Here is a 24,701-nt window from a genome sequence, read left to right on the forward strand (position 1 = left end):
CTGGAGTGCTCCCAGGTGCCTCTGAGCACCACAAAACAGAGTTGCTGTAGCAGAGGTAGGATGGGTCTCCCAAGGGTGCCCTCCAAAGCCTTTGGTCAGGGTCTCTTCCCACACACAGGTGATGTGGGGCTGGCCACAGCTGCCTCACAGCCACCCTGAGCCAAGAGCCAGCCCAACACCAGGCACACTCAGCAGGGAGCTGACAGACAGCTCTCTGTCCTCACCAGGTGAGAGAAGAGCAGCACAAGTCAAACCAGTTTTCTGCTCGCATAATAGCAGCTCAAGAACTCCTTTTGATACAGGTCTAGGAGCCATTGCTGGCTTCTTGCAAGCCCTCACTAGAGCAGCACACTGCAGGGCAGCCACAGTGCATGTGAAAGGCACACTCTTCCTCAGGCTGCAGAGCTAACCAGGAACACCAAAAGGAGAGCTCCACCAAGGAATGGACAGGAAAGACTGTGAGCCTTAAACAGACAGTCACAAACCAAAGCACCATTAACACCACCCATCACTCCTGCCATGTACATCAGATGACTGTAAGACACTCCATAAGCACAGTGACCACCAAGGGAAGCTACAGCCCAGCTGTACTTGATCAGGACATTACTGCTGCAGCCTCCAAGACTGTTTCTCCTCTCTGCTGTTGCTTTTCAGGCTGTACATGCAAGTTCATCCAGAGGAGACTGATTTGAACCCTCTGTCTCCAAGGGCAAAATCCTCCATGCACAAGGATCAATACTACCTCTTCTATAGGTTCCCTTCCCAGAAATGCCCTTAATTCATATCATCACATTCTTGATCACAGCTGAAGTTCCCAGAGTGACATTTCAACATTGTGACCCGCTTGTCTACCACAGCAAGAAAGCCTCACAACAGTGTCTCTTTGGTATGACTGTAGCTGCACTCACCCCATCTGCCAGCGTGCTCTTTTCCCTGCCACATGCTGTGCCTTTCTAGAGATTACAAAAACTATCTCTGCCCACGACAATTCCTTTAAAGCTTCATCCCACATCTCCCCCCAGCTCTTTGCTAATGACACTGCTACAGACCTGGAGCTGGAAGCCAGAGCAGCTACCACAAAATGGCTAAAGGTTCCTTTAGATCTTCATTAAATAATGAAGATATTACACCTCCAAGGGCACATGACCCCTCAATGAAAAGGAGGCATAAACAAGGCCTTTGCCTTTGAGCATACCTACAGGGAGAGGAGTTCTGTTCTTCTCTACCCTTCAATTATTTAGCACCTTTCTGGGATGAAAAGAATGGTGTGCCCTCCCCCCAGAATCCCACCAGATCCAGCAGCACAAAGCTCTGCCAACACACTGCAGAACAAGGCACAAACCACCAGCCTCATTTGGCACACATTAACAATTGTACTGAAAATCACATTGAAGAGATTTTGCTAGCATAGACTTGAGCAAAGGTGGTGATCATCCTTTCCCATATCCTCCAGGAGAAGGATAAAGAGAAATCCTCTTAGATTAGCTAGAAAGAAAATTAAACGAGCAGAGGGGCACCGGAGCAGACTGATTCGGGAGAATGTGAAATCTTCAAAGGATTTATTTTAAGCATAGGTTGGATAAATATCTGACAGAAGACATCCGGGTATATTCATTTGTCTTCTGTGAACAATAAACTGGATTTGACTGTTTCCTGAAGTCCCTGGTATTACAATACCTACAAAGCCTCAAAATTTCCTCCCTTGCCATTAGAAACACATTAACAGCAATGTAAGTTATTAGTTAGTAAGCATCCTTTATGAACAATAAAAAGCAGAGTGATAGACTCTTATTAGCAATCCTCTGTAGGAATACACTACACTGGCTAATAAAAGTTACTCCCCAGGGTAAGGTTGACACCCTGGTTAATAGAACTCTCCAATAGTGGCTTAAATCAAGATTAATGTACAGTCATGAACTATATAAAGACTACGCTGAACCTTAGGTTCCCTCTCCTAGGTCTGAAAGTCAAACCATATCCATCCTTTCTTCCCCTGCAGGATCCTTAGCAAATTCTACACTAATGATGCCAACTTAAACACACACACAAATACAATTTTCTTGACAAAACTTACTTTGAGCCAAGCTTTGAGAAATATGGAGCATGTACATCACAAGATTTCTTGGAATAATATATTAGAGAAGGGCTCACTCAGAGAACATGAAAGAGCTTTCTCCTCACTGCAAGATGCAAGGAGACATTTGGATTCTATCAAGCTGAGCTGCTCCAAGACCTAGTAAAACTCCTCATATTTGTGACATTCATATCCAACAGCAATAAATACATCTTAACAAACTTTTGGCTCTTCAGAACAACTTTCTAACCACCCCTACAACTAACTACACAAAACACACATGCTGGACTCTGCATGGAAAGGAAACAGCCTCAGAATATTCAGCATGCTCTGTCTTGGGTTCCATATCAGTATGACTCAGTTGTGCTGCTTTGCAAGACCTGCTACCAAAGCCAGAATAACACACAGACCAGCCCTTTGCCAATTAAATCGAACTCATTTATGCCACACTAAGTGAGTTAAACCTTGTAAAAAAGGCTCCAGGCTACTCCAAGCAATAGAAAAATTACTTTAGGCTTGCAGTGTTTTACTTATTAGGGAGAAATTTAAACTAAATTGCACAAAACTGTGTCAAAAGAGATTTGCACCATTTCCCAGACCATATGGAAATTGTCTTACCACCATATAGTTAAAAACCACCACATCATCTTTAGCTGTTGGATCTGGAAGGGGCAAGACACAAGCTGATCTTAAGTCAGACATCCTTCCCCAACCTCAGATGTCTTGACACCACCCCCATTTTCAAATCACTACAATGGGCCAATATCCTCAATTTAAGAAGCACAAACATTTTCCCTAAAGAACAGATAAGAGACTCAGGAAGAAGGGAAGACTTCACAAACTTGGACACTGTATACTGAATCTGAGTCTGTAACAGCCCAGTTTCTGCCTGAAGCACAAGCCCTGCCCCTCCACTGACTCCAGCTGTGAGCTTCACAGCTCCCAGGCCTTGCAAACAGACTCACTGCTCTTCATACAAGAGAGATATTAAACAGCCCAGGTTACCTGGAAATAGAAACTTTATTTTAAAACCTTATCTCAGGAGATTTTTTTTCTGCTGTGGGTAGCCTGAATACCATAAAGACAGAGACCACCAAAACACATTAGTTACTACAGGCTAGTCTTACACATTAATGTGTAGAACTCATATCACATTATTGCAATGCCTTTTCATCCTAAAACCACAGGGAAAACACAGCCTAGCTTGCAGTTAGGGTTTCCTAAAATTTCACATTCAATCTCTGAAACTCTTCAACAAATTTTCTCCAGAGCTTTCCCCGAACACAGATGAACAAATGGGCAATCACTTCCAAGTGGGGCACTCTGCACTGCTGCTGCAACTGTGTCCTCTCTTGCAGCCTTTGAGCAGAGAGGCTAAAGGACCTCCTCAAAACCTCCGACAGGCAGGGAATGCATCTCCTTGCTGACTGCAAACCCTTGCAAGCAGGACAGAAACAAGCCCAAAAAACTCTGCTGGTGTCTGCAAGGTATCCAAAGCGTTATCTCATGAGCCACCTGCAAATACACTGGACTGCTATTCTGACTCCCTACACAGAAGAGCTTGGTTGTGGTGCACACCTGTGGTTTGCAAACCTGGCTTTTATCACTACCACCTTTTACAGCCTCAGCACCCAGTGGAGAGAGAAGGGTTTGCTGCAAGCTGAGTCAATAGCAGCCTCTTCATTATTAACCACTCTTCACTATTGCTCTCCTTGTACTGACACCAAAGAAAATCCACACGGCTCCTTCACTGGTCAGATTGGGAGCAGTAGAGGTTGCTTGACAAGGATCTGCAAGAGAAGCTTTCTTCTTTCAAACCTGGACTATACAATATGCTTGGGAAGGGAAGAAAGGCAAGGTTCTGCCCTCCAGTCATTTCCCAAGAGCCCAAAATACTGGAGGCACAATTGCAATCACCTGCTGCTAGAGCTGCCAGCTCAGCAGCAACTAAGCCCTACCCATGACTCCAGAGTGAATTCACTGTGCTGGTTTGAGGAACTGGGCAAACAGACCAGACTCAACAACTGAATCCTGTCAATACACTTCTCCTTTAAACAACCTCCTTGAGACCTGGGGGTACAAAGCATCATTAATCTGGAACGAGAAGCATCTGCATGTGGCATTAGCTAGAACACCTGCATACAGCAGCAGGAGAGAAAACACCTTTTCCCCTGGAGCTAATCCCTGCAAGGGCACCTGCTTTCCCAGCAAACCTTTACACCAGCAGAAACCCAGTTCCCACCCAGTTGATCACCATTCAGCAACCCAGACAGATGGTCTTTAACTTGTAATTGTAATCTTCTGACACACACAAAACCCACCTGCAGTAGTTTAATCATGTTTTTACACAGAAGGGGCCAAGGCTGGCAAGCAACTCACCTTCCACACAGTGAGGAATCCTTTTCAACAGGAATTTGTGAAACAGCCTCCATACTTTGGGGGGTGACTTACAGCTTCATAGAAACATAAGGCAAAAAATGAAGACTGTGAAAAATATCCAGGGATTTCCTCTTCACTGTGCAGTCACCTTGCCTGCCAGCCTACTTCAGTCATGCAGGCAGAGGAGGGCTTCCTCCCACCATGCCTGGTACAAGCGTATTCCTAACACTGGTCCTGTACCTCTCCCTGTGACAGTAGTGCACACCAGGTTCTGTGCTCAGTCACACCAGAGCAGTCTTGGCCCCTAGAGCCAAGCTACCTAATGCACCTGCTGCTGCAGCAATCAGGGCAGGGGGAGCAGCTCCACGTGAACCTCTACCAATGTTGCAGTAAATACACTTAAATCTTCAGAGCAGTTTCCTTACCCATCCGTGGGCAGAAGGGAGGCAGGGTACACTGCAAGCCCACTTCCAGATTTTCCCTGTAGTATTGCCTCACTACTTCATCTGTGAACTAGGAACCAAATACAATCTCTGCCTTAATGCCTGCTGACTAAAGAACATAGCATCAATATTTAAACCAGTCAAATTCCCTTGACAAAAAGCAACACATTTATGCCATGTCTATTGTTCAGGCAGGTAGGAGCAGCAAGCTTCAATGATGGATTTAGCCATTTTCTTGGTCTGAAAAGTAATTCCAGATACTTTCAGATGAAATGCACTACAGAATTTAAACATTTATATTAATCTCCTTCTTCCAAAATCATTGTTTTCTTTTGATCCAGCATCAAAGGCTTTAAAGATATGTATATCATTAACTATGCCAATCAGAAGAGCAGTGAACCTGCAAACCAACTATTTACAGTATATGTTGAAAAAACATGAACTAAGTATTTCTAAATCAGATCTTGCAAGATCAGGGGAGAAGCAGGAAGGCTTCTCATAACAAGCAGGACTTTCAGGAAGTTTTATACAGATTAGTTCTAGTGAAAGCTTTAGACATCAGACATCAAATAACATTATCTCTATTGAAGGAGTCCATGCTCTAACCCAAACACTCTGGACAAGCACAGAAGATGGCACTACACAAAGCATGGGCCACCACCACAGCCTGAGACCCACCAGGCCCAGAAATGACATGAGGCTCAACTGTCTACAGTGCAGCCAGATCACCTACTGCTCACCACTAACAAAAGAGCATAAGGAAACAGGGAATCTATAGCTCCCCAGGAACTGAACATTTACCTCCCTGTGACTCTCCCCTTGCAGACTCCTGGTGCATGTGCACAAACTTGCTTTCAGCAGCAACTTGAAGCTCACAGCATTAAGGAGAAAATTAGCTGTGCAAGTCAAATAAAAGCACGTATGCTTCTTTTCAAGTTTCCTTTTAATCTTTTCATGCTAGATAAAAGGAAAAAACAAGATTCATCTCACAGATATGCAACTGTTCCAAAAAAGAGCACTGAAGAGCAGAGATTCAAAACAGGCACAAAGATGAAAACAATATCCATATGCAGGTTAAGCATGTCATCCACAAACACTGAACCTGTCAGTGAGAAAGAGAATGCTTGTGGCAAAGAACCTCTTTCAGCTCTATGTGGGTTCATTCCTTATCTCCCTCCCTGCTAAGCCTCAAGCCTCAGAGGAGCAGGATGCACCCTCAAGTTCAAGAAGAATGTGGAAGAATGCAAGAATGTGGACACTACCACAGGTCCTGGGACAACCAAATATCTGCTGCCCAGCTTTTCCAAATACCTCACTCTCAGCTCTCGTATTTGCCAGAGAACAGTAACCCTTTCAATACAATGACACAACCCCCAGTTGGTAACCCAGCATGAACCCAATAAACCAATGTTCTGGACAGGGACAGCTCTCATGACTGAAACCTTAATTCCAAATCACAATCCAGCTTGTAATGCTGGTTAGTCAGATGCTCTCCTCAGATGCTTATACCTAGAATGATTCTATTCAAGTCAAATGAGATAGCAGATTTCCCACAAAATAACCAAGAGAAGATTTCAGGATGTCAAAACAAACATTGTCTGGAAGCAGAGGGAATCTCACACTACTGATCTAGGAAGTACAAAGGAAACAGCAAGAAGAGGAGAAGAAAATGATTGAAAACAGTATCTGTCTAGCATCAAGCTACATTATTTTAAAGAATACACGCAGCAAAAACTATGATCTCTTTATCCTACATTATTTGCAGCAGTAACAGATTTTTGGAGGCAGAAGGGCCTCATTGGATCAGTTAATCTGATATCCCATGTAATACAGTACATGAAATCCCAAGCAGTTCCTTCTGCACGGAAACCAATTATTTTCTATGAATAAAGTATTTCTTCTGAAACAGCGTTAGGGTTTAACTTGATTTAAGATTCTCAAATCAAATAAAGGAAGAAAATCGGAACTAAGAACTGTGACCAACAATTTATTTTTTGCTATAGATACAGACAATCCCTATACCACAGTAAAATGCAGGAAAACATAAGCATTTTTGTCATCTGCCAAAAAGGGAATCCCCACTCCCAATCCTAAACCAATAGTTTTCAGCCTTCTGAAACATACAGTGATCTACATACTTTCTAATAAGGATGTGGAACTCTACAGAGCAAACAGAAGCCCACAGACAACAGCCTCATTTCCTTCAAGTTATCTTTATAGCTCCCTAAACAATAAACCAAGTTCCACATGGCTGAGAGCTCACAGCTTAGAAACTGGTGTGCTGCTCCCAGTGTGCAAAAAAGCAGAGAAGGCTGGGGTTGTTCCCCTATCCATTCTTAGGGCAGTATTAAAAAAACTGTAACAGCCCAAGATTTTTCCCCCATCTTCTACTGTGTAAGATTTATACAAAATAGCGTATTTAGAAGATGCCACATTCACAAAATACCTAAGTAACTAGCACAGAAGCCAAAATTTCTGATATGAATTCACATATAATTGATTAATAAAAAGAACTATCAATGTGTTACTACTTTAAAATCACTGAAACTATCACATGGAAATACAGATCCAAAAGCTTCAAATAGTGTGAGTGGAAAATCATAAATTTCAATCACAATCTCTTCCATAACAAAAGACTAAACAAGATTAGTTACCCCCCCATTACTTATTATTAAAGGAATGCCTCAAAGGAATGTCTCCCAGAAAAAAATCTCCATAAGAAACAAAATTCAGATGTAAATTAATCCTTATTAACATGCACACAAGTAACACAGGCATGTTATTAACAGCATTTGAAGATCTCAAACTAAAAATAGACAGATCTTCTCCACATTAGAGGTGGTGCTCATCCAAAATTCTGTCCCATCTCTGGAGAGCCTGCACATGGCACATTGCAGCAGCTGGGGTCAATTTGAGTTTCTACAACTTCAGTGGCAGCAGGATTTGGCTCTTAATTAAGTTCCAGACTTCCCATTGTCCCAACGCTACCACACCTTTCCTGACTAAAAAAGCAGGTTTTAGAGCATTTTTGTTTTAATTGTTCCTCAGCCAAGTTTGGCTGTAGAGCCATTTTCCAGCACACGTTCACTTACCAGAACTGCTTTTCTCATTTATCACGAGTGTCCCTCTGATCCCTGGAAAACAACCCCCCAGTAACACACTTTATTTCCATCCTCCCAGTCTGAAGATGCCAGACTTCAATGGTGATAGCCATGAAGAAAACAGAAGGAAGATAAACAGGCTCAGGGCATCTTCTTGACGTGCCAGAAGTTTTTCCTGGCTCAACTCCCACCCTAATGCACACCAGCTAAAAGTCCAGCCCTTGGCCTCTTCTCTTTGCCTGTGATTCCCTTATCCCAGTTTAAAAAGACACACCAGAATCTCTCCTCCTGCTCTCTTCCTCTCAGACTGCCACATGAGAGCCACCACTGGATATCTTCCCACAAGGATAGCAGAGTCTGTCCCACACTCATCTTTCCCCAAATCAGCAGCTCCTTTCTCCTCCAAGCTCCTGGCTCATGCAGACCTGCAGATTCCCCAGAGGGCTTTATCCAATTTGAACTGCCAGCATTAAACTGTCTGCACAACAACTGGTTCTTTGAGACAGGGACACTTGCACAGCTCCCCCCTCTTCCTCACTGTGTGTCTCACCCACCCAAAGCACAGCTCAGCAGTGTTCGAGGGCTGCAGCTGCACCAAAGGACCCCCTCTGAATGGGAGCATGAAAACAGCAGGACCACCTGAACCACCCTTTGTGCCAACAGACTTACACTGATGTTTGACCAGTGATCTTGGAATCATTACAAAACACACTCCTGCAAAATAATTGTGATAAATATGGATTGTAGTTAAAACATAAAGAACGCCACATGGAAGCCTGGGGTACCCACACAGAGTATAAAGTATATATTCCAGCAATTCATCGTGGCTCTCCTGTCTAAATCAACTTTCCCTTCACCTTATTTCCCTCTTTTATGTTAGCTGAAAGAACTGGGGAGTCCATGGACCCATGTGACTTAGACAACTTCACTACTACATGATGAGAAACCTGCTTTCCACCGACAAAGCCAGCAAGCCACCCTCACACCAGCTTTCACATGGGTTAGTTTTGTAACAGAGCTACCACCTAGAAAAGTCATCAACTCTCGTTCCAAAGTGTTTGCCCAGCTTCAGCACACTCTCTGCCACAATTCTCATGCACTACTTCCTCCTGAAAATGGCCACCAGAAAACTGAGAAATGCCTATCAGAAAGCCATCAACTAGATCAATTAGCATCAGCCCCAGATACCTCAGTGATAGCACAATGACATCTAAGACCATGATTAGCACAAACAGCTAAGACCATGTTAGCACCTAGAACTCAAGATCTCTCCCTGATAGAAACCTGAAAGATACTTTTCAAGTTTGTTAAACTTGAATGCAGACCTAAAATCTAGCCCTTCTCATCTGTATTAAACAGATTGAAGTTCTCACATGGTTCCCAGCAGCTCACCTTTCTGCTATCACAAAGCCTCTCCCTTCCACCTTTTCCAAATGTATGCCCCAATTTGTACCACTGCTCCTGTGTAAGGGAATTATCTTACAGATACCTTTTTTCATGGATGATCCTTCTTTTCACACCACCATCACTCTCTAGCTGTTCTGCAAATTGAAGCTTCAGATCTCCACCTTCAAAGCACTGTCATTTAGTCCAAGATGTCAGCTCCTGCCTTTCCATTCATCTGCAGTACCAGCTCCCATCAAGCCACCTCTAGGTGCAACTTTTCACAGCACTTTTCTCCACACATGCCCTCCTGCTTAGGAAACCTTCTCATTAACTTTCAGCAGGCTTATAGAACAGGAAATTCCAGAAGGAAACATTAAACTGCAAGTAGAGAATGGGACCTGACCAACATGAAGAAAGAAGCAGAGTTCTTTGAAGGCAACAAGAAAGTTCAGATCTTGATGGGGATTGAAGCTAGCAGTCTTCCACATGCAAACCTACTCACATAACTTATTCACATTCCAGCAACATTATGCAGGTAACAACTTCCCAAAGACCTAAAGGAAAAGAAAGCAGAAGAGGCAGACAGGAAAACCAGGAAAGCCACCCATACAGGCCTGGAAGAAAAGCTCTAGCCAGACTGACTATATTCCAATCTGTAAGAGCATGCACCTCCCAAAACCTGTGTGCAGTTTCAGCTCTCCATACCACATCCAATCATTGCATAAGAAATTCCTTCTGGAAGTCAAGCAGTTCAGCCAGGCACACAAGAGCAGCACAGCGATGACACCCTTGGTGCCTCAGGATACAACACTGCAGTGCCCCTCTGAGCATCTCAGAGTCAATCAAGGTACACAACTGCCTTCTCCAAGGGCTTAATTTACAAAAGTAGGAGTGTACTGCAGTATTTGCACAAGGATCATTCTGTCCACAGCACTCCAAACAGATGAAAGCACATACAAACACACAGTTTATTGAGGAGCATTGGGTTAAACAATTTGGCGCATCAGGACTGATTCCATCAACTATGAGCAAACAGAATTCCCTCCAAAACTCAGGTGCAGTTTTTATTCCAATGTGAAAGCTCAAGGTGTCTATATTTACAGAGCTATTACAGTCACTGGAGTATGAACAGGTCTGGCTTCATCAGACCACTCTGGTGATGGGTGTACATCAGTAAAAGCCTGTAAAGCCCAGCTCTGTACCACACTGAACGAGCTGTGACCTTTTATTTAAGCTCCCAACAGTGAGACATGAAGTCCTCCCAAATTGTTAAAAGCAGACATTTTTTCCATGTCACTGCACAAGCACTGATGCCTCCATTTGCTGCAGAATTTCCAATTAGACCCAACACAACTATGTCACTTGATATTAGTCAAATGGAGAGTCATGGCAATACAAGGCAAACTCGCTGTCTTTTAATAGAGCACAGGTCTAACAGACACAAAGAAAATTAGTACAAAGAGCTGATTCCTAACATACATTTCACAGTAAATGCAGATCTTACTCAGACAATATAACTTCAAAACACACTGAACTAAAGCAACTTTACGTTTCCCATTTGCTGTTACCAGGTTCTCAACTACCAGCTGACTGGCACAAACACTCAACACTGGCAAGGCGGCAGCACCACAGTTCACCTCACAGTGCTTCCACATCCCAAGGAAATCTTGCCAGCCTTTGTGCCTGTGTGCACATCCTGCCTGTAGGAGCAGAGCTGCCACAAAAAGGGCATGGCCAGGCTGGATGAGGCTTTGAGCACCCTGTTCTAGTGGAAGGTGCCCCATCCAGTGGCAGAGGGGCTGGAACCAGATGATGTTTAAGATCCCTTCCAACCCAAGCCATTCTGTAGTTCTATGTCAGAATGGGACTCTAGTGTGCAATTTTTCATCATTTCCACAAACTTCTCCCCAGGAGGTTACTTCAAGAGATGAAAAAGCATTAGTAGCCACAAAAATTTTCTCACACTTAATGCAGATTCGATCCTACACATTCTTTCCTCTGGCCAAAATCCCAGCCACACTATAAAAAATTATCAGGCTCTCCATGGTCTGATAACTGCGAGTCTATGCTCTGATTCTTGAATACTCAAATGTTGCTTTGTTTTAAAGTTCCATGCTTAGCACAAATGAAGAACTCAGTAGGTTTTGCCTAGTTAAAAAAAAAAGAAAAAGAGATCCCATCTAGAAAGAAAGTAATGAATGATTTGTGAGAAGCAACATTCATTTGAAAAATTCAGACTACATGTCTCCACTGTGTTCCCTCCTACATTTAATGATACAGCCACGGACCAGACGACACATGGGATACAATTACATGAGGCAGCTTCATACACAAAGCACAGTTCAGCCACCAGCTCTGAGCAAGGCAAGCTGACTGTGCTCAGCCTCAGTGAAGCTGTCACTGGTACCCTGGGTGACTCAGAGTCACCACACAAAACTGCTGGCATCACTGGCATCCCAAAAACATTTACATGGCAGTCAATTCATGTAAGCACCTCTGACACCGGGACACTTAGTACTTATCAGCTAATAAATTCTGCTAAAAAACAAGTCATAAATAAGCTTTAGAGCCTTGACAATATACAGTGATATGGTAGATGAAACTAGATGGTGAGTCCAGAGGCCCCTGCAACCTGAGTTACCCGGTGACCCTATAGCTAATGCTATCTTTCTGTTCCAAAATGCACCTGCTGAAAAAGGAGGGCTGCCAGAGCCAGAAATGCACATCTGAAACACAAAGGTAACCCTGCAGCAGATTACCTAGTCCCATGGGCTAGTCTTCCAAAAAAACCCAAAGGTGCACTTAATGCTAAGAGCACACTGGAATGTTTAAAAAAGCATTATCAGGTATTTTCCAGTCCTATTTTTAAGGAAGAGATCATTAAATTATTGATCTTATATTCATCTATTCTTTCTTCACCCAACTTCTGAATTCTCTATCCAATTTTAACAAATTTCAACCTAATATGATAGGGAAAACAGAGATACCAAAGATTATATGCAAATACAAATACAGTAACGAAAAGAGAATCCACAGAAACACAGACCTCAGCATGAGGAAAACCAAAGCATGATATACCAGCAAATCTAAAAAGAAAAAGGCAAAGGAAAAAATGAGGCTTCATACAACTTCCCTACTTAAAAAATTACTTAATTAAAACTAGACCAAGTCAGAGGCAACTGGAGCCCACTGACAGTGGGACTTTCAGTACACAATTTTTTCATGCGGAAGTTCAAAGGGTGAGACAAGGATGACTTTTAAGACAACTTCAAGGAATGTCCCACAAAGAAGACATGGAAGAACGTGCATACTTTCAGTGGAGAAGCTAACAGGTTGGTGCTGGTGGGAGGACCCTGGGGGCTGATGAGCATTTCTTTCAGCATCAAGAGGACAACAAAACTCCACTGAACAATTTAGAGACTAGCAAAAAAATCAAGGTCCCAGTAAATCCAGCACTAATACCAGCCTTCCATTCAGGTCATGTCAGGAAAAGTGAGGATTCACTCCTACTCACCCTGCTACCTACTAAACATGAAGGCAGATGGGTCCCACATGCATATAAATGACTGCTAATTTTACTCCAGAGGTAACAAGCACAATATGAACACTCTGTAAGTCACTTGGGGATTTCTAAGGATCAAAACCAGTACACTGTTCAAAATATTTTATTTAAAGTGTTCAAGCAGTTTAAGACACAGTATCATATCTGTTCTACCACACAAAGGACTGAAACAAAATTGTCCTACCACTATGCATAATCCTGTTACTCTACAATGTACATAAACAATTCAAAATCATCACAAGATCTATCCTAAAACCAAATGTCTTGTCCTTATCTGTTCATCTCCAGGAGTTTTCCAATGTTCTTTCTGCAGGCAACTTTGATCTGACATGCAGTCTAAATTTACTCACAGCCAGTTTATACCCAGTCGTTCTTGCGCTAACCTTGCCCTTTAAATCTAAGAGTTCTTTCCCATCCCTGACAGTCAGTCCTCTGATGTATTTATGGACAGCAGTCATATTCCCTGTCAGCCTCCATACTGTAAACTAAACAAGCCAAACCTCTTCGTCTCCTCTGGTCAGGCAGGCTCTCCAATACCCTGAACACCCCACTAGCCCTTCCCTGCACCTGTTCCAGCTTGAATTCCTTTCTTGCAGACAGGCAACTAGAACTGTACAACACATGCCACAGAAGGGCCCAATAAGGCACTCTACAATAGCATTAGTACACCCTTATCCCATGAAAATAAATCCCCAATAATCTGCCTTTTCCACCAATGCATCAGCTGTGACCCTTAGCCTGCAGTGAAGCAATACACACCGAGGTTTTCTGAGACCTGGCTAACTCTGTTAGACCTCTAATAAACCCTAGTGACAAGACTGAAGTGCTGCACATGAAACACAACACCAGCATTAAAGGAATAGCTTTATCCTCTCAATTTAGTAACCACAATGGTTCAGTCTGTCGTGTGTTGACCCAGACACACAGTTCCAAACAAGAGCCTCTCGGCCTTGCCAATGCTGAGGCAGTCACTCTACCAAACACACAAGAGAAAACATATCTAACAAAACAAAAATATAACAAAAACACCCAAACAAATACACACCAAAAAATACCACCCCCCCCCAAAAAAAAACCACACGCCAAAAAACCCCAACAAAACCAAAACCACAGGCACACAAAAATTAAAACACTTAACAAAAACAACAAAGCAAACAAACAAACAAGAAAAAAATAGCCCCAGACAACTTTTCTTAGTCCCAGCACTAAAATCCTAAGGGAGCTTAATTTGGTCAGCTAACAAAACCGGGGAATCAAATCTCTACAAGACAGAGTGATATGCAAGGGAGACTTTTACTTTGCACCCCATATTTCCATTTATTTCTCACCATCCACTATGGGCCACCAAGAGACAGGATATCAAGCTGTAATTTAATTAAAACTCCATGTAAGTGTTGCAATTACCCTCAGGCTGCTTTGGTCAAAACAACAGAGATGGAAGTGGTTGAAGGGGTTTTACTGAGTGTGAAATTCTTGGTTGGTTTAAAGCATCTCCTTATGGTTTGTAAGGTTGCTGTGCTGCAGACACTTCTGGGACATCTGAGGACTCTGCTCCAGGCTTCAACTACTTCTGAAACAGGTGACCCAAAGGAAATATACTCTGGTTTACAAAAGCTACCTGTCTTCTCAGGGATGGAGTTATTTTCCCCTTCAATTCATGAATGAGCTTTGGATATTGAGCTTTAAAGCCAGGAGAAAAAGAGGTTAGACCTTGAAAGTGCCACTATGGAAACAAACTTCTGTCCTAATTATTTCAACACTCTGTCTGCACTCTGCACGTTCCCTTGGGATCCTGTAGGTTCTCATTATTTGTATTTGATTTGGTAATACCTTGGTAAACAACTGAGAGACACTGTTCTTTAGCATGCTCAGGATCACAAACCTTTTGTTTTATGCAACCAGTAGCACATCCACTTTGTGCATAAAACAACAAGAAAGTACTACTGCTCCACTAGAGTTCTTCCCACTACAGCCAGAAAAGGACAATCCTTCCTGCTACACCAGTCATTATTACCTTTTAAGTATGAAGAAAAAGTTACAGAGGAATTCTAAATGCTGACTTGCTAGAGCAGGTAATTTTTCCCCTGCTCTGAATCCAAAGGTCTGAAACTAGCACTAAATTTGATCTATTCCAGCTGCTACAAATCTTCTGTTCTCCACTGCACCCTCTGTGGCACTCCCCACACTGCTGATACCACTGAGGTAAGAGCTGCACCATAATCCAATCAAATTACCATACAGAGCAGTTAAGTGTTGGGAAGGCAGGTCCAGCTATTAGAGCCAGAGAAAAAAAAAAACAACTGATCAGCTGGACTGGGAATGAGCACCAATGCCTACAGGAAACTGGATATCCTGGAGCCCAAACTCTGCTCTTCCATAAGTTTAAGGCAGGAAAACCCACCTATTAGGAGCATGCCAGCACAGAAACCTAAAAATAAGGACTGGGCACACTCCACAAATGCAGTTCAAACGGAATGAGTCTTTAGCCCTTCCTAAGGTAACTCTTCTCCCCACAAGGGAAGTCATCAACAGCAGTTTCTGCACAGTCCCTTTTGCAATATGGGCATATGGAAGGAATGGGCTGTACTCTCAAGTCCAGATCTCAAAATCACTTTTCCTCCATTGTCACTTTCTCATGTCTTCTGTACATCAAAACTAATTTAATTCATCTCTATCAGCCATTTCAGCTTCATGGTAAAGAGTGATGAAAGCAGTAGCTGACTATACATTACTGATCTCCATGCACCCCCAGCAGCTCAAAACTCAGCAGCTAACAGCAGCTGCTTGGAAACCCTTTACAAGTCTCTTTTTCTTCCACAGATGGTGAAGTCCTTTCCCTCCATGAATTAAATACTCAACAAAACACACTCACCAAATTATCATATCAACCCATAACCATGCATGATCATTATGTCTTAAATCAGGATTTCTTCTACCGAATTTCAACCAAAATAAACATGGTATAGAGAACAAATGTATGCTTATAATGAACAACCATTCATCAGCTTAAGTAACTCTAATGGATGTCACTTTAAACTAAGCCTGCACCATCTGTTCTACCCCTCAATTAGCAAGCAAAAAAATTATTCGATACACAGTTTAAGAAAGCCAGCTAATTTATGTAAGTTTTATTTCTCTTCAGCTCAGTGAAACATGCTCTTGTAATGCCTGATATTCAGAAACAGATCAGAATGGAAGGTTGCTTTCTCTAATGCTATTAGGAATTTTGTCAGGGGAAATAAAATATCTGTGCCATATTTCACCATATCAAAAAAATGCTCGTTAACATCTTACATTTTACATTAAGGAGAATGATGTCTCTCTCAGTACCAAAATCAGCTGGGAACTAAACAAATCAAATCCGAAGTGCTGCATACATGGGCACAAACAAAGCTCAGGATGAAGCCCTGCCCAGACAGACTGAGTCTACCAGCACAGCAGGAGGCTGTGGATGTGTCCTCAGACCCGGGGGTCTGTTAACCCTGTCAGTTCCTAACTCGCCTCTCAGAGGCAAAACCCAGTCCAGTCCTACTGCTGCTGGGCCTCACACAGACCTGGCTGCCCTGGGACAAGGGGACCATTCCATGCAAGGTGAGATACTCTCCTAGGAAAGCAAACCCTGTCCAATGAGAGCAGTGCAGTGCCAAAAAATCACTACTTGTGAAAGTGCATGAAAAAAATACAAAGCTGCATCCAATTCCTTACTGCAAACCTCCATCCAGTTTCCCTTCAAGCTGGCCTCTCCTATCACTCTGCAACAAGTGAAAACACTGAATAAAATCTCTCTTCATTATGTTGGACCCTAACCTGCTTGAAGGCTCTGTCACCATAAATTTCCCTCTTAGATGTTTGTCTAAAAAACCCTACAAAAATAAGAGCTATTTCCACTGGAAACCTCAACTCCACCAGTACAGGCAACACATCCCAGGGAAAAAGGTGCAAGAGACCTCATCTCCCAACACTGCTGAGGAGAACCAGGTAAGAGAAGTCACAGTGCCAAACACTCTCAGCTCACCTCTCAGAATAGCATCCTGGTGGAAAACTACTTTAACATCCTGGACATGTTACCTTACACCTTAATTTACATCATGGTTTGGGTACTGAGAAAGGCTCATCAGGCACAGATGAGCCAGGAGATCCTGCACACTTAACATGCCTATTACTAAATGCTGCAGAAGCAGCTCCAAGGGAGATGGCTCACCAGGGGATTACTGACATTTCAGCTCTCTCCCCTTGCCATAGCATTGTGGAACCTGAGAGGACATGCTGAAGCCTCTGACACTGCTGTGCTGTTTTGCCTCATGTTTTAAGACAGACAGCTCTGTGCAGGCCTTGGTTATTGTTCAGAGATTGAAAGCTCAGCAAAATAACTCTCTTTTATGCTTAGCAGGGGAAGAAAAGGAGTCAAGCAGAGCCACCATCCTGAAACAGCACAGACCAAGCAAACAAAGCACAAATGAAGAAACAGACCAGAGGCAGAATTCCTCTTTGGCCTAAAGCATCCTGCAATACCTTCCCCAGCTCAGCCTCACTGGTGTAATCCACAACTCCTAGTGCTCACACAAACACAGGCTCTCTGCTATAAGCAACTGTGCTCCAAAGAGGAGTAAGAGCTCTCAAGGAGAATTCATCTTATCACTCTGCACCATTCTTATGTCTTCTACACACCTGTAAGTGCTGCTGAGAAAACTCAAGCCTGCAATGGCTGTTGGGTGCAGTTCAAGCAAGCATAAACATGCAAATGGCTTTGCACTGGACTTCAGTGCCTTGTTTCATACAATCACCTTTATGTTTCCTTGACTTGAAAAGCATCCTGAACTATCCAGGTGCCTTCTGCACCTCAGGCATCTGTCTGTTACAAAGCAGGGACCAGTGATCAGGTCACAAGATGATTTGTTAAGGAGTTTTAGAGTACTGAATGCTATCAGAAGTATGCTAGGCCTCACTATATTTTACACATGCTGTTTTCAACAGACTTGAGACAGCACCAACCAAAGAAAAACATATCTGCCCCCCATCGTTCTTTTTTTTCCTGAATATCTTGAAAATAAAGACTCCATTATCTGCAGTCCTGGTGCTGAGGTCAAGGACTTCACAAAGAAGTGTCATGAAAAAATAGAAACAATGTACAGAAAACCAACAAAGCCTAAAAAGGTCAACGAGGGTCATGACATACACAGATCAGATGGCATGCCAGTGAGGGAGATAGCTTGAGCCCTTCCTGTAAAGATGCAATTTCATCACCAGTTCAAGCTCCTTTTAACCCAAACTAAACTGGTTTGCCTTAGAGATGCCTCTTCTCTGGTCCACTGCTGTTTCCTTGGTGATAACATATAAGCACAAGTGTTCAGTTAGAGGAGTCCTAGACAGGCAGGAGCCATGAATCCACTGGATGCTGTCCAGAATAATGGCTCTTGTTATCCATACTCAGTCTTATTCTGAGAACACACACTTTATTGGTGAAGTGCTAGGAAAGTTCAAATCATGCAGATGATCTCAATCTTTGTTTTAAACTGATACTTTTTCAAGCGAAGTGACTGAGGTGAGAAGAGAAACAGACTACAAATACTCAGCTTCTTCCACTGTGAGCACACCACTGCAGTTCAGCTCTCCAGATGGCTGTGATGCTTAGCCTTTCACTCCTAAAGTTGACACACTAATCCATGAACTGGATCAGATGGCACCAGCTCCCCTGTGCTCTCACACCAGACAAAGCTGAGCTTCTGAACCCCTACCCCACAAGCAGTCAGGGAAAAAGGCAACAATAATGCAGATGCAGGCATTAAAACAGAAGGAGGAGACTGGCATTAGAGGGGCACTAAGCCTTGGCTGGATCCTGAGGCAGACTTCACCACACCACTGACCTTCACATAGCCAGCTTGCCCCACTCAAAGGCTTCACATCTCCTACTGTACTCATTCACTGAGAAAACACCCTCCAGACATCTGAGACATGTCTCTGTTATGCTTACTAGAACTTATTAATCACAGCAAATGCTATCTATAGAACACACACATTAATGAACAGCCAGCTCAGCAGCATGAGTTCTGGAACAGAGTCACTACAGTACAGAAGTGCCATCAGTTTGTTACTGGAAAATGAATACCACAGAGATCATTATAAGCATGTAGTTCAACAGACAAAAGATTGAGAAGAGAGCAAGTTATCTGAATAGAAATTCTGCAAACTAAGTGCAATACTGGGATTGCAAAGCACTGCACAGCTCCATGATCTACATCACTTCATGAAATCCATGCAACATTCTGTAATAATTTCAATTTTACTGTGCTTGGGTTACTGTTCCATTGAGAATCATGGAAGTTTATAAGAGAAAACCAGTTAGCAAGAAAAGGGGCAGTAAGAATATATAATACTCTCAGAAAATTATATGTACACTGCTTGTTCACAACAGCAAGCTAAATATTTCTTTATGTGTTCCACCAGAATAGATTCTCTATTGAGACCATATTAGCTTTGGTGGTTTGGTGATAGTGTTTTTAGCATTTGAGGTTTTTTTCCCATACATGCCAAACAGCTTCTACAACAGCTGCTTGTTGACAAAAATGAAAAGAAAGAAATGCAGTTGTGCAGAACACTCTGCAATGTCACAACCACCTCCCAATCAAAACTTGTATTAAAAATAATTTAAATTGAGTATGCTGAGCTCCAGAGCACTTACAACTTACACAGCCTGTCCCTCCTTCACTTCTACAGGTGTGAACTCCAGTACAACCCCCATCTTTAGGCCCAGCTCTGTAGGAACTTTCACTCTGAGATTCCCCACCACTTATCAAAAAGGAACATTATTACATCCCACACATTAGCTTCAGTACTTCATTAGACTTTTCAGAGGGCCTCATGAACAGACCAGGACAAGAGTTTTCCAAGTCACAGCTGAGAATCCCTCCCCACTCCCACAGCACCTGGGTGTGGTAGGACTTGCTCATTAAATCTGAAGGGAAATGAAGTTTCATGGCAGGTATAACAAGGCAGTGGAGTTCCATGTCCTACCAACTCATCTCAACATTATCAAATCCAACAGAAGGCACATACACACATTATCTTTCTTGAGCCAAGTACAGTTCATCTACTATGTTGCCCACAGAAAACAGCAAAAGTCTAGCAAGATTTAATAACAGTGAAAACAAATGCAGTTCATATATGCTCTTTTCAGTTTGATAAACCTTTTAGTATGGCAGGAAATCATGAACACTGCTAAACTATTGGGATGGCCAAAGCATGGCACCAGCAAACAAAGTACACAAAGAAACCAGGATATCACAAACTATGAACACCAAATGTAAATCCACTTGTGCTTAAAACACCATTCACTGAATTCCTACTGCCTTGAGTCCTCGATATCATAGCAGCTATCAACTACCAAAATACGGAACAACAATCACTGATTCAGTATAATTACCACCTTACAGAACAGTATCATAGAATGTCTACTATACAGCTTTCATTTAGATCAAGTAGCATTTGACATCGACACTCCTGACAGTAACCACATTCCACAAGACAAAGTCTTACCTTATAATTGCTGGAATTTACCCAAGAAGTGGCCAGTCCATCAACCATTTTATCCAGCATAGTCTGATCATGTTCAAGATCAGCTGACTTCTGTTTATCTGAGAAATAATCTATCAATTCCTGGCCAACCTGAAGTCTTTTTCCAACATCCTTCTGCAGCACCTGCGCTAAGCAGTACTCCATACTGGGCTCCATAGTGTCTCAGAAATACAGCAGCAGCCAGAAAGCCAGAGGGCAGCAGGGCCAAAAACTCCCTCTACAAATGTACGCAGGAGGTCGCCTCTTTCTTCTGTGAAGGTTACTGAGGGCCTGGGTTTCAAAGATGCAATTCTGAGAATGGCAACAATGCACCATGTGTGTGTGGACAGCAGCTGGCAGGATATTAAAAGTCCAATTTAAATAACTGGTAATAGATGAAGCAATGAGCAGCGCTGTACAGTTGAGTCTGCAATAAATCCCAATTCAGCAGTCCATTCTGGAAGAAATGAAAAAGAACAGTATTATAGGTTAAATTAAGACTGGAGGAAAAAAAAAAGATTGAAAGCATGTCACAAAATAGGTTATTCACATACAGCTGTGAAGCTGTGGAAGGCAGATACGAGCAGCACTGGTCTATTTTAAGGAATCAAACAAGGTAGGTCAGGACAAAAACCTTATTCTTTACAATAGCAGTTATCCATCAGTTCCCTGCAAGTTTTAGTGACAGACAGTAAATTTGTGGCTTAAAGTAACAGCTGATTAATAATCAGTATTATTGCAACTGCCATCATTCACCCGAAAAGGTGGAGACAAAATCCTTAAGCAGGTTGCCAGGAAAACCTATCTACTTTAAGTGAAAGCAGGAAGAGGTCTGGATCCTGTTTTGACTGTTGGCCTTCAGCAATCAATGTCATCAGCTGGTCAGCAAGATAAAGCACTAACACGGGGCTCCAGGAATGTACAATGATCAGTTTTCAAAAACCAAGGTGCTCAAGGCTGTTTCCAGGCTGAATTCTGTTACATCCCAACTACACATGTCCAGGAAACAGCACTCACTGGCACACTCTAAATGCAGTTCTGACAGCCAAGGCCACACACAAGGAAGGGTCAGGCCGAACTTTGCTGCCACTCTGAGGCACAGCATCACCTCAGAAGCATTTGGCTTATGAAAAGAAAAAATTACTGTATGTTTGGGCTCTGTTTATGTTCTTGAACTCCAGGAACTCTCTTGTCCGCTTCATTAGTGATTCTTTTTGTCCCTCCATCTGCAGCCAAATTAATCCCTCCAGGCAGCCAGGGACCAGACTTAAGGGCCTGTCCTCCACCTTCCCACAGACCAGGGTTCCTGGCATCACCACAGTGCTTCCTGAAGCACTCCCTCATCACAGGTTAGCCCTTTCAGGAAGTGGGTGATAAAAACCCAGGGTGTCTCTTTGTTTCCTGGCTAATAATACCCAAAGCTAGAAATCTGCCCTACTTTTCCACCAACATGAGGAAAGCAGGTCAAGCTCAGAGTAAGGGAAGAGGTTGTGCAGCGGACACCTGCTTCAATAAACAACTGGAAGGAAGATGGAAGGAGGCACAAGTTTGCTAATTGGAAGCACAGGGGCAGCAAATAAATACCTTCTGTTTGAGCAAATAAGGTCTTAATAAGGCAAAATGGACCTGACAGCAGATGAGATGAACACAAGAACCCCAGCCTGGAAAGAAAAGCACCCTTTGCACAGCAGGCTATTCAGTTCATTACCTCACCCCATCTTCCCTGGCCACATCTTAGCACCACCAAGCACAGCATCTAGACTCAGCTCTGAGGGCCTAAGCTCCCCTAACCCTACAAGCATTGCCACACATGTCCCAGCTTCCCACACTGGTTGTGCAGGAGTCACCAGAGTGCAGATCCCTCCATTCCAGGCAGTTCAAATCCCTACTGGCTGATGGGCATCAAAACTGGTTTAGTAAACCAATGGACTCACCTCAACCAACTGCCAGGCAAATCCTACCCTCAGCCAGAAGGGATTGTATATTTGTACACTAAGCTCCCTCCTTGTCAGCAAAACCTCATCCCCAGAGCAGCAAGGAAGCCTTGGCTGCTACTGCACACACAGCACCTCAAGCTTTGAGTTAGTGCTGTGCCAGATTACTGCTTGTGACCCCTACCCCAATCTAAACCATCTCAAGGACACACAGAATTCCCACCATTTTGTTTCAAGTCACCTCAGGAGGGCTTTGATTTTAAATTCTAAGACAGTCAAAAACCCCTCCAATCAGTACTCTTAACACCTTTTTTCTTCTAAAAGAAAGTTCCAAACTAGAAGGAAGCATTGACTTTTGTACTGCAGTTTCTACTGATGCTACAGTTTCTCACTTGGTCACTCACCATCAAATCTGAAAGAAGCACTCTGAGCTTTCCCATCCTCAACCAAAAGTGGTTCATGACATGGCACTCACTCCCATGGCAGCAGAGGCACAAAACCAGAGCCACTTCCACAATCGTACAGGCACAGCAGATGCTTTCATTCAGGTCTCCTGTCTGCAGCTTTGAATACTGGCCCCTGCCCTGCCCTCTAGCACAGGCTGGTCTTGCTCCTTGCTGCAGACACTCCACTTAAGGGAGACAGTCTTACACACAGCAGCATCTAAATATCCAGGGGATGGATTGTTACATAGTAGGGAAGCATTTCACTGGACACCTCTCCAGCATGGAGCTACTGGAGAAGCAACAGGGAACTGGACTCCAGAAGCTGCACTCATGTTCAAAAGGGGACTCTTCTGCTAAAACTGGATACATAGGGAAGAAAGTCTAAATGCTTTTAAAATGGAAATTTAGAACTTGCTTAAACTTGAAAATTCAGATTACAGAAGGGTGTGAATGAGTGCTAGTTGCCACAAAATAGCCATTTTTTATTAACATCACACAGAGGCACATCCCAACACGTCCAGTAACAATTAGCTGGTCATTCTGCCATGAGAAATGAGCATTCAAAGTTCCAGGTCGGCCTTCTATGTGGTTTTCATTAAAGAGTTTATAAGTCTCTGCCTACAGAGACTTATAAGCACAGAAACAATCTTTAAAGCAAACAAATGTAAATAAATTTCTCTCCACTTTCCTTGCTTATTAAACACAAGAAGGAAGGCATAGGACAAAAATCTTGTCTACAAAAATCTTGCACTACAGAAGAACAAATTTGTGTCACAACCTTGAGGACTGCAGTCTAAAGAAGATCCACTATACATTATGGCACTACTATCAAATGCATATGGGGAAGAAGAGCCAGAAATATCTTTGAACCCTGGGGAAAACAGTAATAGGAAACCAAGAGGAAAAGCTCAATGTGGCTTGCATCTACCAACTAACAGATGTTTAAGTAGCACTTTTCTAAAAAAAAAAAGCTATCCTACACATGTTAGGAAGTCTGTTGTCTCCCCTCTTCCCAAAAGGAGGAAGTGGAAAAAACACCACCTGAGAAAAACAAGACCCACACTGACAAAAAACCTAACCTGCCAGACAATGAAGCAAATGGCTGCTGCATCCCATCAAGTCTGCAATCATCTGGGCAGGTGCTCCCCACATAAGTTTTGAAAACCACCAAGCCACAATTCTCAGCCCCAGAGGTCCACTCCCGGACTTTTTGGGTAGCCAACATTACAAGACATAAACAACTTTGGACAGGGATGTTGAGTACAACCTCTTCCCACAGAAGAACAGTCATGCAGAACTCAAAATTAATAACTCAGTGGCACAGGTCCTATGTTTGGAGCTCCCCCAAGTTTTGAGAAGGGTTGCCAGTATAAGCTTCAGAGCAAGGGTTTTCTCCAATCCTCCCAAGCCCTGTAGTCTGACCTCAAAGAGACAGGCTAGGCTCAACACGTAGACAAAATAATCCAAGAGAAAAAGCTACCCCAATTCTGTCATTGAAAAAAAGTTCTTTGTTTCACTAATCAGCCATCAAAACTATGTGCTTCACAACACCCAAATTCTCCATCAACAGCTATCCAGCAGAAAGCCACTATACCAAGGTTTATGTTTAATGCCACCTTGGAGCTCAAAATGATGAATTTAAAGGGGAAAGCTGACAAAGATCAAAAAGCCCAAAGTTACTCAGCTTAGATACTACCATCATAACAGCAAAAGCTGATACAATTCACAGTAAAGCAACTGGCTCAACACATTGAATAAATTAATCCAAAGAGTAATAAAGAAATACTTGTTACCTAAGATCCTGTGGCAATATTAAACTGGGTAC

General features: G+C 42.9%; 1 protein-coding gene across 1 annotated transcript in view; it reads right to left on the reverse strand.

The window, feature by feature from the left end:
* The window catches only part of CLASP1 (cytoplasmic linker associated protein 1), a 170,847-nt gene that overhangs the window by 138,263 nt on the left and 7,883 nt on the right, over positions 1-24,701 (reverse strand). The window contains exon 2 of the mRNA XM_077181637.1: positions 20,479-20,953. Within this exon, the coding sequence (XP_077037752.1) occupies positions 20,479-20,673 (195 nt within the window). The 5' untranslated portion in view covers positions 20,674-20,953. The remainder of the gene's footprint in view (positions 1-20,478; positions 20,954-24,701) is intronic.

Source organism: Agelaius phoeniceus, chromosome 7 (assembly GCF_051311805.1).
Source record: "Agelaius phoeniceus isolate bAgePho1 chromosome 7, bAgePho1.hap1, whole genome shotgun sequence".
In the NCBI taxonomy this organism is placed as follows: domain Eukaryota; kingdom Metazoa; phylum Chordata; class Aves; order Passeriformes; family Icteridae; genus Agelaius; species Agelaius phoeniceus.